Below are 12,546 nucleotides of genomic sequence, written 5' to 3'. Positions count from 1 at the left end.
AGAGCACTGGCTATGAATTTCAGAAGGATCAGGCCTTAACTTAACAGAAAAGTTAGCAATAGTTCTTTTCCTATTACAGCTACATCCACTTCTGTCGGGCCTAGGCTGCTCACTAGGGCTGGGTATCATCACTGATTTCTATAATCCATTCGACTCCGGTTTTCAAAGTCCCGATTCGAATCAACTTAGCCTCAGACAGTCAGAAATATTATAATTCTGATCATTTATCAGTACTGACTTCATCAGCATTGTGAACATCACAGCAGATGCCTTTGTGTGAAAGTAACTGAGAATAAAACACAGAAAAACATGAAGGAGATTTTCCTGGTCTGGCTTTTTATAGCAGATAACCTTAAAAATATTCTACAATGTTCTGCATATAAAGTTTAAATTTCTTCAGTATTGAACAACAGAAAAAATAGGCTTTCTTGTCCGAGGTCATTTAAGTGAAAAAAAGAAAAGAAAAAGACAGCAGCCACAGCGCTGTAAACAACGGTAGACTGGTGGGTAATAAGCGAATGAATAATACAGAAAACAGAGATTGGAGACGGGAAACTGTTCTTGAAGTACAGAGAGAGAGAGAGAGAGCTAGCTGTGCATGAAGTGTGATTTTAATAGTCGTGGAAGCAAAACAGCAAAATTCAGCTCGGTGAATTTTGGCTGGAGAGACAAAACCTGCAGCTCAGAATCACCGCAAAAAGACGTAATCACAGCGGACCGGACGCATCGGATTTGCTAAGCTCCGACAGCGTGTCCGTCTGCGGGCCGTCGGGTGAGAAAGCCGAGAAAGAAAAAGCTGATTCTGATGCGTCGGGTCTGTGTTTACGTCTTTGTGTGGAGTCCGTGTACCTGCTCTCATCTGCTGTTTGGTTGTTGTTGAAATGGTTTTGTGAGCTTTAATCTGAGAATCTGGCGTTTCTGGCAAAACACAGTTATATTTAAAAGTCGATTCAGGATTTAATGAATTGATATCGCTTTATTCAAGCTACTCACCTCCCACTTCCACCTGCACTTTCAACTGGACCACGGCCAATCAGAGAGGTCCCGCCCCTTACTATCTCTGATTGGTTTAGTCCACGATAGGGGCAAAATGTGTGTCTGCAGGGAAGGTTGCAGATTTTTTTTTTTTTTTGCTACCCGAACAGTTGGTCGCACAGGTGCAACCAAATATTTTTTTTTAGTCGCACCACTGAAAGATTTGGTCGCATTTGCGACCAAATTGGTCGCACTGTAGAGCCCTGAAATAGGAGATGAGGTGTGGGAGAGGAGTCTGTATAGGATCCATTCTTGGTCTTTAAATGCAAGGCATCAGTTACTTCAATTCAAAGTGCTTCACAGACTTCATTATTCAAAAACTAAACTGCACAGGATTTTTCCTTCTATTAGTCCGATATGTGATTGTTGTAAACTTGGAGAAGGCTGTCTCACTCATTTATTTTGGACTTGTCCCAAATTGCACAACTATTACTTGGACATTTTTAAATGTTTTTCTGGTATCTATAATTGCACATTAGAGCCGGACCCAATAACTGCATTGTTTGGATCTTCCTCTTCCCTTTTACTCCTCAGCCCTGCTGCACAAACTACAGTTTTGTTCGGAATGGTAATTGCTAACAAAATTATCTTGACTCTCTGGAAGTCGGATATTGTACCTCAATTCAAAATGTGGCTAACAGAACTGACTGCTCTACTGCATATGGAGAGAATTAGGTACACATTAGCGGACAAACTTAGTAATTTCTTTGATGTGTGGCAGCCATTTTTAGACCATGTATTAAAACAAAGTCGTGTTTGATCGATCACCAATAACTCAGCCTACCACCTTAATAATAATGGATTGGATTTATATAGCGCTTTACAATACCACTATTCATTCACTCTCACATTCACACACTGGTGGAGGCAGCTACAGTTGTAGCCACAGCTGCCCTGGGGCAGACTGACAGAAGCGAGGCTGCCATATCGCGCCATCGGCCCCTCTGGCCAACACCAGTAGGCAAGTAGGGTAAAGTGTCTTGCCCAAGGACACAACGACCAGGACAGAGAGCCCGGGGATCGAACCGGCGACCTTCCGGTTACAGATGCGATTTCCAACCCCCTGAGCCACGGTCGCACCTTAGTGTTTTATTTCTGTTTATTGCCAGTGTTGAAATAGTATTTTTGTCGTTGCAGTGTAATCTTTTGTGTTATTTGTGTGTTTTAGCCCTTGCTGTTGTGTTGTCTGTTTTCTTTTTTTTGTCTCTTTTTTTCCTTATATCAAAAAATCTCAATAAACATACTTAAAAAAAACAACAAAAAAACAAAAAAAAACCCTGTTTTTTTAATATATTGCTGCATTTAACCCCCCAGATGGCCACAGGGGGCAACTCAGTGAGGGACGAGGGGGTCAGTGTTGACATTGTGGAGGACTATAAATACCTTGGAGTTCACATTGACAATAAACTGGACTGGGCTAAAAACACCACAGCACTTTACAGGAAGGGCCAGAGTCGTCTCTGTTTTTTGAGGCGACTGAGGTCCTTCAACATCTGCCAGAAAATGCTGAGGATTTTCTATGAGTCTGTTGTGGCCAGTGCGATCCTCTATGCTGTTGCATGCTGGGGGAGCCCAACTATCATGTTTTACAGTCCCGTGGTCTCAGCCTCAGATACTCAACTAATCAAAGTGATGTCATAAAAAAAATGAATGAACAAAAAGACATTTTTCTCCTTCATTTCTGTCAAACAAAGTTGTATGACATGTTTCTCACGGTTAGATCCATGGTTGCTAGGCAAACTGAGCAGTGCGACGAAGGCTAGACCGTCCCATTTCACAAGCCTCTCACTTCCGCACTTCTCGTACTTCCCAGTACGTGCCGTAGCTAGTATGTGGACTGCACGTACTCCGAAGCGTGCGGTTGCTGGATTGGGACAGAGACAATATGTACCATTGGCAGGAGGTGTTAGGGTTAGGGGAGGAGATTCCAGGAGACGGACAGTTACTCGAGGAGAGCTGGACAGGGCCTTAGAAGGCCTTTAACCCATCAGCAGCACTGGTGTCTGCTCCTTTGTGCAAGGAGGAACAGGATGAGCACTGCCAGACCACTATAAATATGACCTCCAGCAAGACACTGGTGTGAATATTGTTAACCAAACATGTCAGACCCATCACAGTGGAACTTGATTGGTGTTTGAATAAAATTGAATTCAGTTGAATTCAATTTTATTTATACAGTTCCAAATCACAACAACAGTCGTCTGAAGACATTTTATATTGTAAGGTAGACCCTACAATAATACATACAGAGAAAAACCTAAAGGGCGGGGCCATCTGCTGTGTATAGTTGGGGTGAGAGAAAGAAGACAGGATGAAGACATGCTGTGGAAGAGAGCCAGAGATTAATAACAGATATGATTCAATGCAGAGAGGTCTATTAATACATAGTGAGTGAAGAAGAAACATCCAGTGCATCATGGGAATCCCCCGGCAGCCTACACTTATTGCAGCATAAGTAAGGGAGGATTCAGGGTCACCTGGTCCAGCCCTAACTATATGCTTTAGCAAAAAGGAAAGTTTGAAGCCTAATCTTAAAAGTAGAGATAGTGTCTGTCTCCTGAATCCAAACTGGAAGCTGGTTCCGCAGAAGAGGGGCCTGCACACTTTCGCCAACAATGACTGAGACTCAATCCTCTCTGAGATCCAAAGGAACATGGACTCATACCTCACCATACAATCACTGAAGTGGTGTAGGCGACAGAGGCACAGGAAACAGAAACAGGGCAAAGAGAGTTGGGCTGGGGACTAAACTAAGTGCTCTTTCTTACCAACTCACGGTCACTAAACAACAAGATGGATGGGCTACAACTGTGGATCACCTCACGCTGTTTGGATTACTGTGCAATGATCATAACAGAGACTTGGGTGGAGTCTTTTACCCCAGACACTGAAGTTGTGCTAGCAGGTCACGCTACATTCAGAGCGGAGGGACCGCAGAAGTCAATGATGAACATGAGGTCAGACAGATTGAAACAGCATCCAGGAAACCAGACAGACCAGAAACAACAATCAGACAAGAAGACATCTTTAAAACCTCACCTGGAAGAGATGAACCAATCAGATCCCTCCTGATTGTGTTGACATGGTGACAGAGGTCAGAGGGTTCACTGACCCACAGAAGGAGGAGTACTTCAGGAAGAGATTCAGAGATGAGGAGGAGGCCAGCAGGATCATCTCCCACATCAAGACATCACGAAGCCTCCACATCATGTGCCACATCCCAGTCTTCTGCTGGATCACTGCTACAGTTCTGGAGGATGTGCTGGACACCAGAGGGGGAGGGCAGCTGCCCAAGACCCTGACTGAGATGTACATCCACTTCCTGGTGGTTCAGGCCAAAGTGAAGAAGGTCAAGTATGACGGAGGAGCTGAGACAGATCCACACTGGAGTCCAGAGAGCAGGAAGATGATGGAGTCTCTGGGAAAACTGGCTTTTGAACAGCTGCAGAAAGGAAACCTGATCTTCTATGAATCAGACCTGACAGAGTGTGGCATCGATATCAGAGCAGCCTCAGTGTACTCAGGAGTGTTCACACAGATCTTTAAAGAGGAGAGAGGACTGTACCAGGACAAGATGTTCTGCTTCATCCATCTGAGTGTTCAGGAGTTTCTGGCTGCTCTTCATGTCCATCTGACCTTCATCAACTCCGGAGTCAATCTACTAGAACAACAAACAACCTCCTAGAAGTCTGAAACAAAAGAATCTACAGAGAAAAACTTCCACCAGAGTGCTGTGGACAAGGCCTTACAGAGTCCAAATGGACACCTGGACCTCCTGCTCAGTGGTCAGCTCTGTCATCAGAAAAAGATCTGGATGTGCTTGACCTGAAGAAATACTCTGCATCAGAGAAGTCTCTTCTGAGGCTGCTGCCAGTCGTTAAAACAAAACACGATGAGTACATTTGTACTCATCCCTTCGTGCTCAACTCTGAGACTGACACTGAGTTTGCAGCTTCAGAAAGGCTGATCAAATTTTTGTCAATCAAGGTTCAAGGTTCAAGGTTCTTTATTTGTCACATGCATAGTTATACAAGTATAACACACAGTGAAATGTAGCCTGACACGCTCCTCGACATGTGCAAAAATTTGGGGGGGGGGGGGGGGGGGGGTGTAGAGGAAGAACATTATATATATATATATATATATATATATATATATATATATATATATATATATATATATATATATATATATATATACTGGGTGAATGTGCAGTAGTAGCAGCAAGCAGGTGAATTCTGTACATTAATATGAATAGACATCTGACTATTTTACAGGATAGACAATATAAACATATTTAAAATTAAAGGAGTTTGGAATGTACATTGTGCCTTGGTTTAGTGTCTGGAAGAGAGTCCTGTCTCAGTCAATTATAGATGATGTGAGAGGGCGGGTGTGTGTGTTTAGGGCACGGATGGCTTGGGGATAGAAGCTCCTCTTGAGTCTCTCTGTCCTTGCCCGGAAGATGCGGAACCTTCTACCAGATTGCAGAAGTTGGAACAGTTTGTTGCCAGGATGGGACGGGTCCTTCAGTATCTGCGCTGCTCTAGTCCGGCATCTCCTGGTGTAGGTGTCCTGAAGCGGGGGGAGAGCAATCAGGTTGGAGTATGTTCACCTGAGTTACACATGCATGTCAGTAGAAAAAGAAGACCATTATAATTTGAGCGCTGACATCACAATTCACCATGGTAACAGAAAAAAAGAGATGACCCTACATTTGAATCCAGTTGAGCAAAAAATCTTAATTTGAGTCAGTGTGGACAGTGATGTTTATCTTAAAGATCAGGATGAGAAAAGAGCCAATTCAATAACATTCGGCCACCATGTCATGTTTTAATAATTGTTCATTAAAGATTTGTACTGTACCGATGAGCCGCAACAACCTAAATGTAATAGAGGATTACACGGAATAAAAAAATTCTTTACAAAATTTGTAAAAGTCAAAAAAACTGCTTTAAAATACAAACCATGTAAGCTTTAACATAAAAATGTGTAATTTGATTAAATCTTATCCTGCACTCGGGGTGCCCCTGTAGCTGAGTTGGATGAGCAGACTACATGGCGCATAGCTAAGAACGGTCGGCCTGGATTCGAATCTGACCTGCGGCCCTTTGCCACATGCCCCCCCGGCCTCCTCTTCCTCTGCTTTCCAATAACTCATTAGTGTATCTGTGGCGGGGTGTGATAGGCGGTGCTGCTGCAGGGGAGATGATGGAGGCACCTGCACGGCATCTGCAATCACACCTCGTCCGCATAAAAAGTCTGGACTGTGCCTGGGTTGTTGTTGGTTGTAGTGATATGTGCGCCTTAGCTGGAAAGCTGCAGCCAACCCAACAGTGTTTGTACAGCACCTGTGTGGTAATAAAGAGTATGCTGAAAAGAATGGAAACATTGTCGAGTCTGCTGTGATTCTATTACAGTACCCTTTCAAATAAAGCTGTAAAGGCCAAAAACTGCACATTCCAGGGTGGCCTTTTGTTGTGGGCAGTCTGAGGTACACCTGTGCACTACTCATGATGTCAGATCAGCATCCTGATGTGGCACACCTGTGAGGTGGGATGGATTATCTCAATATAGCAGATGTGCCCACTACCACACATTTGGACCGATTTGTGACCACTGTTTGGGAGGGATGGTTATATTGTGTATCTGGAATGAATTTTAGGTCTCTACGTCCATCCCATGGGGAATGGGAGCAGTAACAAAGGTGTTGCGTTTATATTTTTGTTGAGTGTAGTTACCCGGGGATGATCTCTTTCCCCGGGGGTATGACCGCCCAAGCGGTGTGCTCGGTCAATGTCCAAAGGCTTGTCAAACTTGTCCGCGCCTAAAAGTTTCGGGAGAAACTTAGACAAAAATTCCACCATGCGTCCATTCTCAATTTTTTCGGGCAGACCAACAATTTTAATATTCTGCTGTCTGGACCAACCCTCCAGATCTAGGCGAAGCACCTCGTTATCCGCTTGCAATTTTAAACATGTTTTCTCAACCAGAGAAAGATGATGGTCGTGATCAGAGCTAGCGTTTTCAAGCTCCTGTAGCCGACCGCAGATACTCGTCAAAGATGCCTGTGCTGTAGCCAGAGACGCTTCAAAACCTTTCAGTCATCGTGATATTTATTTTCTGAATTTCAGAAAGAACCTTGAAAAAATGTTATCACCATTCTCCGCGTCTTTAGCAGGCTCCGAGGTTAGCTCAGCTTCGTCGACTGGTTCAAGGAGAGCGGTGTCGGTCCCGTTCGGAGGCTTCTCCTGCTTTTTAGCTTTTTCAGGTTTTGATTTGGGCATCCTATTGGAGTTAGGAAACAAGTATTCTTCAGTGAAACCAGGAATTGTGAGGGATAAGACAATAAAGTCCAAAATGTGAAGAGAGTATGAGGAGCTCCACAGAAACACGTCTACTCCATTCGGTGCTCCTAAAAAAACAGTTTTATTGATAAAAAAAAAACACACACACACTATATCGGATTCATATCGGTATAGGGAGATATCGAAATTTATGATATCGGTATCGGACTTAAAAAAGTGGTATCGTGCCATCTCTAGTACAAACACACAGGTGGTTTGTGTATCAGGCTTTTTCTGCTGTGAAGTTTTAACATGGGGGTCTATGGGGGCGACTCACTGCTGCCTCTGCTGGACACTAGAGGAACTGCAGGCATCAGTGCTTCAGGTCTGAGTCTCAGGTCTGACTGTTAGCTGAATGTGTGTGTGCAGGTGTGCGTCTCACTCTTTGTGACTAAGCTGGGAGGAGTCTGCAGGTGTACCTGGACTTAAGCCACACCCCCTACCCACCTGGCCTGTTGCCGGGTAACACTCTGCTGTTGTCTGGTTTCCAGAGGAGGCTGTCCAGGTGAGACACACATAGACAGGCTTATAAAAGTTTGGACTCTTTATTTGGACTCATTTCCAACAATGTCAGCCCCAATAAAGTTATGGATCATCTTGCATCAATAGGCTGCTGGTTTTCTTTACTGGTTTCAGGTGTTACCAGCAAAATAGTTGTTTAATCATCTGGAAATGTACCCAGATTTATTTATTTAGACAGAGATCTTGACCCCCCAATGTTCAATACAAAGTCACGCCCATGGTTACGTACCTGTGCGGTTTACCTGTGTGTGTGTTTCAGGACAGGAAGTGTGTACTGCACGTACTTACCTGTCAGCTCAATAACTGTGGTCTCCCTGGGAGACACCAGGTAAGTTTACAGGTAAAGTCTGGTTCACGTGTTTGTCGTGCTGTTGTTTATTTGTTTGTTTGGTTTCTATCAGCTCGGCCCAGCCTCCTCCTCCTGCTCCCATCATGCACCTGGGTGAGTGGGCTCTGAGCAGCAAGCAGAGGTGCGCTGTGGGACAGGTCAAAGGTCACGTGGTGTGTTTCCTGTTCCTGCAACTGCAGTGGAGCTGCTCGCTGTGTGGCAGCGTGTACACACAGGTACTGCATAAAATACACACAGTGTGTACAGGATGTGTTTAGTTGCAGTTTCTCAGGTGCAGTGAAAGTACTCAGAGTGCTTCATGTGTTGTTAGCGTGTTGGTGGCGTGTTAGTGTTGGTGCAGTAAGTAAAGTGTCGTTTTGGAGGAAACTGCTCACGATTTCAGGTGTGTGTGTTTACCTGTTGCTCTCTCTCTCTCAGGGCTGCAGCAGCTCTCAGTGTCACTCGACCTCGTCAGTGTTTCAGTCCAAAGCAAAGTAAGAGCAGCTTCCTGTTGAGCTCACCTGCTGATACGTGTTAATCACCTGGATGAGTCAGGTGACAGTCACATGATCAAACCATGTCGCTCTGCTCTTCGATCAGGCTGGTGATCGATGACGGGACAGGTGAGGCTCACGTCTGGTTCTCAGCTGCTCTGGTTCGTGCTCTGCTGGGATTGGCTGATGCTCAGTGGGAGGGGCTTCAGAGAGCTCTCAGGGTCAGAGGTCACATCAGAGTCTTCCCTCGTGGGCAGAGCCAGGTCAGTAGCACCTGTCAGGTGTATATGTTTACCTGTCACAGGTGAGTCACGTGCTCATCGTCGTCTTTAAACTTTATTTTGTCTTTAAAATTTAAGATGAGGCTTTAACTGTGAAAGGGCACATCCTGTTTGCATCCTGGTAACAGCTCCGTCTGCTCACACCTTACTGCTGAACTGGTTTGGGGGCGTGGCCACTTCCACCTTTAAAAGTCTGTAGGTGTGACGGACCCACGCTGGGCTCACGTGAACAGGAGGGAGGGGCCTTACAGCCGTGTGTTTCAGCGAGACTCAGGTCGTGCCCCTGACTCCACCCACTCGACCTGATGAAGCAGCAGGTGGTGTAGTTCTGAGGGTAATCAGGGCTGACTGTGAATGCCACACCTCCCACATGGAGGGTGGAGACCACAGGGGAGGGGCAGGACAGCGAGAGGCATTTAGGACTCGGGTCACACCAGGAGAACCCACAGGGCCCCTCCACCCACAGGTGGAGCTGTGTTAAAAGACCCTGCAGACTGAAACGTCCTGTGGTCAGAGGAGGTGAAACGAGAAGAAGATGCAGCTACAACCCAAAGAACAGCGTCCACACAGTGAAGCACGGTGGGGACGCTGTGGGGGGGCCACCACAGAGAGAAACAGGCGTCCTGCAGGACGTTTCCACAGGGCCGAGCCGTGAGTCTGCAGAGACATAACCTCTGTGTCTGTCTCAGGTGTGTGACGGGGACGCTGACGACTTCCTCCTCCACTTCCTGTTGTGTCTGTGCAGCAGCGATGTCATGATTCGGCCGCTCAGCCTCACCTGCAGGAAACACACCAACCAGAGACCAGAAGGTAACCCCACCCTCACACACCACCCTGACCAACCCTGACTGCAACCTTCAGTGTGTGTGTGTGTGTGTGTGTGTGTGTGTGTGTGTGTGTGTTTCAGAGGTGAGGAGGTTCACTCGAGGAGACAGAGAGTTCCTGACCAGACTGGCTCCTCCCCTTCAGCTCACCTGTCTGCACCTCCACCCTGACTGAGCTCCACCTGCTTTGTTCTGACTTCATCTGTTCTACGTGTTCGTACAAATAAAACTTTATTGTTCCTCCTGTCACATGGTATCTCACCTTCACTGACCCTGACGCTGGTGATCAGGGTCAGAGGTCACACGAAGCTCTCTGGGTTTAACAGGTCATGTGACCCTTCTACAGGAAGTGATCCCTGTGAGTGGCGCCCACATCGGAGACGTTCTCAGATGGTGATTCATGAAACCTAATTGGTAAAACTAAACACTGAACGTGTTTCGGTTTGTTTACAGAGGTCAGACGGTGAAAGCTTCAGCCTGACCAGGAAAGAATCAGTCCTCTTTAAATCACACTTACTTTAAATGAATTCCTCCTCACCTTCATGTGTTTTGTATTATTGCATCTTATACTGAAAGAGTTCATCCATCGACACATTTTAATCCTGCAACATTTCACCGTGTCAGTTTGTCATAAATTGGACTATTTTAGGATTTCAGTTCATCTTTCCAATAAAGCTGGCAGCTCTGAAACAGCTGTTCTCTCTGAGGCTGTTTTGCATGTAAATAAAAGTGAAATAATTAAATGTTCTGTGAACAGACCGTCCAGTGGAGCTCCTCAGGGCTCTGTGCTTTCACCACTTTGTTTTCTATGCTAATGAGTGTCAGAGCACGTCAGCATCAGTCCTTCAACATGGTCACAGCCTCTGATGAAGGTGTTCAAATGTGGCTTTTAATCCAGGTTTACACTTAAACAGTCTCCATGAAACGGGCCTCTGCCCTCATTCATCCTGGAGATCACTCGTCTAAACCAACTAACATAAAGAACGTGATGTTTTCAAAGCGAACACGTACAAACAGTTGTTATGGAGACGATTAAATGTAGGAGCGATGATTCGTGAAATCCTACATGTGTGTTCTAACATGCTTTAATGATGGCATGAGCTGACAATGAATAACATAAAGTTAATAGTTAATCTGCAACAAAACTTTTTCACCACTTCAGTTTTTGGTCTTTTCCACATACGGTTGTTGTTGTCATGGAAACAGAAACCAATTGGGCCTTGGATGGACGTCGGGAGTTCTTAACAGCAGCTCGTTGTTCATTCTGATGTTGTTTTTTAATTATATTTTATATTTAATATCATATATTGGCCTTTTTCAGCTTTATCTGAAGGGCCACGGGTCAGACTCCACCTGGGCCTGCCGCTCTCAGCCTCACTCTGAGGAAGCCCACAGTCTCTCACAGTGGAAACTACACCGGGGGACCCCATCCTTGGGGTGGACCCATTTTTGTTGTAGCGTGTTTTGGGGTTTAAAAGCCACAGAGACGCGGTGCGTAGAAAAAATGCATTTCAGCTGTGCTGATGCTCCTGACACATTGGAACGTTGGGTTGTGTTGCGTGGTTGAGAGGAGGCGGCAAAACACCTAGCAGGCTAGTCGGAAGAACACACACCCACGCTGGTATCGGTAATCCACGGTGGTTCTTTAATACGCCTTCTTCAACAACCATATAAAAGCCCGGCTGAACGACTGCGGCTCAACAACATAACGCCCAGCGTTCATACAACCCAAGCGTTGCAAACAAAACAAGAAGAAAACGTACATCCGTCCCTCGTTAAGCAGAAGCGTGCAGGCACGTGTCCTCATAATCCCAGAGATAGAGAGAGCAGCGGCACAAACTGATGACACCATCAACCCTCGACTTGGGTGTCTTAAAGGGACACCACACCATAGTGGCTGTCACAACGTATAAGACTGGGGAAACCTGCATTCAGCTGGAACTGAAAAACACTATGTCCAGATAAACACAATCAACTTTTGGAGAAAAATAAAAGATTCTTCATCAGACTAACAACTAAAAACATGACACTTACCTTAACAGTATGGGCTACATCAAATATATTCAAGACCGACAACAACACTTCTCACTGCTGCTAATTTTAACAAAACTAAACAAAAAGTAGAAAAAGGCAATTCACCAAGTCTTGAAAAGTAAAACTGAAAAATAGAAACACAGAATAAAGCATCCATCCAGATCTTTACCACCAACAACATAAAATCTATCTTAATTAAATGGCCCAATTCTCCAATAAATTAGCAATAATAAAGTAAGAAAAAATAAGACATTCAATTTATGGACGCTCAAATTAACAGAGCGACATTAAACGCACCTCATTGCCTGCCGTAGCGTTCTTCGCAGCTGCACTTCACCTCAAAGGTCGGTTAATACATCGGATTGAACTTAACCAAAGTCCAATTAAAGGAAAATAAACGTTTCTAACAAATACAATGAAGAAGATTAAAATAATTCACTGTCAGTTACTGTCGCTGTGAGTTTGACGAGGTCAGCGGCTTCATTTGGTTCTGCCTAAAGTTCTCTCAGTGATCCAGTGTTTATATGATAAGATACGTGTTTAATGCAGAGAGTTGGAATTACAAGTTGGTAAGAAGCTTTTTAACAAAGGTTTGATTTAAGCTTTAAGTTCAAAGGTGAAAGAAATTTCACCTTTGATGAAGGAAGATCAAGGCTAACAAGGACATAGGTCAAAATAAGG

General features: G+C 44.9%; 1 protein-coding gene across 1 annotated transcript; it reads left to right on the top strand.

The window, feature by feature from the left end:
- The first annotated feature begins 7,634 nt into the window (after window positions 1–7,634).
- On the top strand, window positions 7,635–10,817 carry LOC147333710 (CST complex subunit CTC1-like). Its single transcript, XM_086285835.1, has 8 exons — window positions 7,635–7,707; window positions 7,779–7,887; window positions 8,164–8,232; window positions 8,306–8,468; window positions 8,671–8,726; window positions 8,833–8,989; window positions 9,697–9,817; window positions 9,915–10,817. Exons 1-8 carry the CDS (start codon window positions 7,635–7,637, stop codon window positions 10,004–10,006), a joined length of 840 nt encoding a protein of 279 aa, XP_086141961.1. The 3' UTR covers window positions 10,007–10,817.
- Window positions 10,818–12,546: the final 1,729 nt, after the last annotated feature.

Source organism: Aulonocara sp. 'chitande type north' Nkhata Bay, linkage group LG3, assembly GCF_057382095.1.
Source record: "Aulonocara sp. 'chitande type north' Nkhata Bay isolate Kocher_YH1m ecotype deep benthic linkage group LG3, A_spYH_male_GT1.1, whole genome shotgun sequence".
In the NCBI taxonomy this organism is placed as follows: Eukaryota; Metazoa; Chordata; class Actinopteri; order Cichliformes; family Cichlidae; genus Aulonocara; species Aulonocara sp. 'chitande type north' Nkhata Bay.
The sequence above is the reverse complement of the archived record's forward strand: the minus strand, read 5'-3'. Positions and strand labels throughout refer to the sequence as shown.